At 17.6% G+C, this 2814-nt stretch overlaps 1 protein-coding gene across 1 annotated transcript in view; it reads left to right on the forward strand.

The window, feature by feature from the left end:
- Window positions 1-2684, forward strand: part of PRSY57_1471500 (putative membrane protein) — a gene marked incomplete at both ends in the record, with an annotated part of 3002 nt that extends 318 nt beyond the window's left edge. The window contains 8 exons of the mRNA XM_020115382.1: window positions 120-951; window positions 1107-1177; window positions 1284-1396; window positions 1519-1596; window positions 1814-1881; window positions 2077-2236; window positions 2429-2473; window positions 2649-2684. Of these exons, the coding sequence (XP_019970039.1) occupies window positions 120-951; window positions 1107-1177; window positions 1284-1396; window positions 1519-1596; window positions 1814-1881; window positions 2077-2236; window positions 2429-2473; window positions 2649-2684 (1403 nt within the window). The remainder of the gene's footprint in view (window positions 1-119; window positions 952-1106; window positions 1178-1283; window positions 1397-1518; window positions 1597-1813; window positions 1882-2076; window positions 2237-2428; window positions 2474-2648) is intronic.
- Between the last annotated feature and the right edge of the window lie 130 nt (window positions 2685-2814).

Below are 2814 nucleotides of genomic sequence, written 5' to 3' on the forward strand. Positions count from 1 at the left end.
TTTTTTTTTTTTTTTTTTTTTTTTTTTTTTTTTTTGTGTGTGTGCGCGCACGTAACCATTCTTCTTACATGTGTTAACTTATGTATATCCAAACTTTTTTACGTTTTCCTTTCCCATAGGAGAAATTAATATTAATATGAATATTCATTTTAAGGAAAATACATATATCAAGAAAAGAAACATATCTCAAGAAGTGCAAGCCAAGTCAAATCTAAATTCAATAAACATACTAACCCACTTTAATATAAATGAAGAATACCTTAAAAGGTATAATTTTAAAAGGGATTATACATCTAAAGAAACATCTACAACATATAACCATAATAATAATAATAATAATAAAGAAAATTATGATATAATTAAAAAAATATATTATGATGATAAAAACCAGAATAATATTACTTGTGAGGAAGCTAGTGATAAATTAATAAATGATAATTTGGATGAAAAAAATAAATCTAATAATTTATTCTTAGTTTTAATTACAGCAGATCAATGGCTTAATTACATAAGATTAAAAAATAAATTAGAACCTTCATTGCGTAATGATGAGAATTATATTTTTACTTCTCATTTTAATTGTATAAAAAGATATCCTTTAGATGAAGGGATAATTAAGAAAACAATAAAAATAGAACAGAAAAATAGATATATGTTAGTTTTAATAAATAATAACAAATTGAGAATTACATTAAAAGGAAATGTAGTTTTTTATGATTATAAAACCAAACATTTATCATATGATTTCCTTTTTATTCCTGATGTTCTATATTTTACTTCTATCGTGTTGTTAATATTGGTTATAATCATTTCTTTATATTTTTTGAGATATAGAGAAAAATCAGATATATTTATGGTTCTTAACATGATTTTCTTTTTATTGTCAACATATTTAAATTATAAAAATATCAATTTTATAAAAGATATGGGATATATGTACATGTATTACTGGTAAAATGGAGTAAAAAATAAAATAAATAAATAAATATATATATATATATATATATATATATATATATATATATATATATATATATATATGTATAATATTCATTATAATATATTTTTATTTTATTTTTTTTTATATTTTTTTTTTTTTTTTAAAGGATATCGGCCAATATCTTAAAGAAGATGCAAGAAATTGTAACATTTATTATATATTTGCAAGTATCCTTAGGTAATAAAATGAAAATATATTTTAAATAATTGTGCCAATATATTAATTTCATATCAAAATAAATTTGTTATTTATTTTGATGTGCTATTTTATTATTCTCTCTTAGGTGATATGTATATAAGAACTCATTTAAGCAGAATAGAGATACAATTCATGATATGTTTTTCAGTCATTTCATTTTACACGGGACTGTTTGAAATATTTTTAGGAAATTTTCAAGTAAAAATAAATATATATACATTATAAAATGCTAATAATTTAAATAAATATATCAACAAACACACACATACACACAAATATATATATATATATATATATATGTACATATATATTTTTTTTAGGCTCCTAGATATATTTTACAAGCTTTTGCTTATCTATTTATTTTTATTGCCATTAATTTTACTTCAACATTTCTTTCAGTAAGGAAGCAAACAAATTATATATATATATAAAAGCTAGTTATAAATAAAAAAAATATATATATATATATATATATATATATGTATATTATTTATTTTTTTTTTTTAACAACTAGCCATATAATAAATAAAAAATATAATATTTTCTGAACAGTTCATAATATATTTTATATATTTATTGATTTTCTTTTTTTTTCCTTTGTTTGTTTTTATTTAGGCTCGTTTGGCAGAAGAAAATTTATCATTTCATGTAGCTGAATTGTATAAAAAATATGATATATACAAGTAGGGAATATTTGAAAAATAAAATAGAAATAATTTTAATAGAAAAAAGGAATACTTTCTTATATAATAATAATCTTAATACGAGAAAAAATATTGATTGTATTTTAACGTATTATAATGTATACGTAACGTTCGTATTATATATATATATATATATATTTATTTATTTATATAAATTTTTTTTTTATTTTACAGAAAATATAGGTTAATATTTTTTGCTGTAATTTTGAAACCGATATTGTTAATTATTTACAAGGTTTTGTGTTTATCACCTTCAAATATTGATTTATATAGTTCCCATGAGTTTCTATATATTTTTTTTGATATAAATTTTGATATTATTGTATATGTATTGGTAAGTATAAAAATATATAAAAGGAAAAATAATTATTCATACATTTACCTAACATGTACGTTATCCAAATATGTATAAATAAAAATATGTATGCGTAAAACATATATATATATATATATATATATATATATATATATATATATATATATTTATATATTTATATATATATTTTTTTTTTTTTCCCGTTTGTAGCTTTTCATTTTATTTAGAACAGTCGAGCCTATTAAGTTTTTAAAGGTAATATATAATAACATTTTGAAATAATTATTCAATATATATATGTATTAATTCTGTTTTTATATTTTATAAATGAATTATATTAGATGTAATAATATTTATGTTTATTTATTATATTGTATAATATATATATTAAATAATTATATATAATTATTTTTCATTTCCTTTCTTTCAGCACATTTTAAGCAATGAAAATTTCCACATAGATTAATCAAAAGGTTACCTCATTTTCTTACCTTGTGTTTTATTTTGTTTAATTTAATTTAATTATATTATATTATATAATATTATATTATATTATATTATGTTTTGTTTTGTTTGTTTTTTTTTTTTTTTTTTTT

Source organism: Plasmodium reichenowi, chromosome 14, assembly GCF_001601855.1.
Source record: "Plasmodium reichenowi strain SY57 chromosome 14, whole genome shotgun sequence".
NCBI lineage: Eukaryota > Apicomplexa > Aconoidasida > Haemosporida > Plasmodiidae > Plasmodium > Plasmodium reichenowi.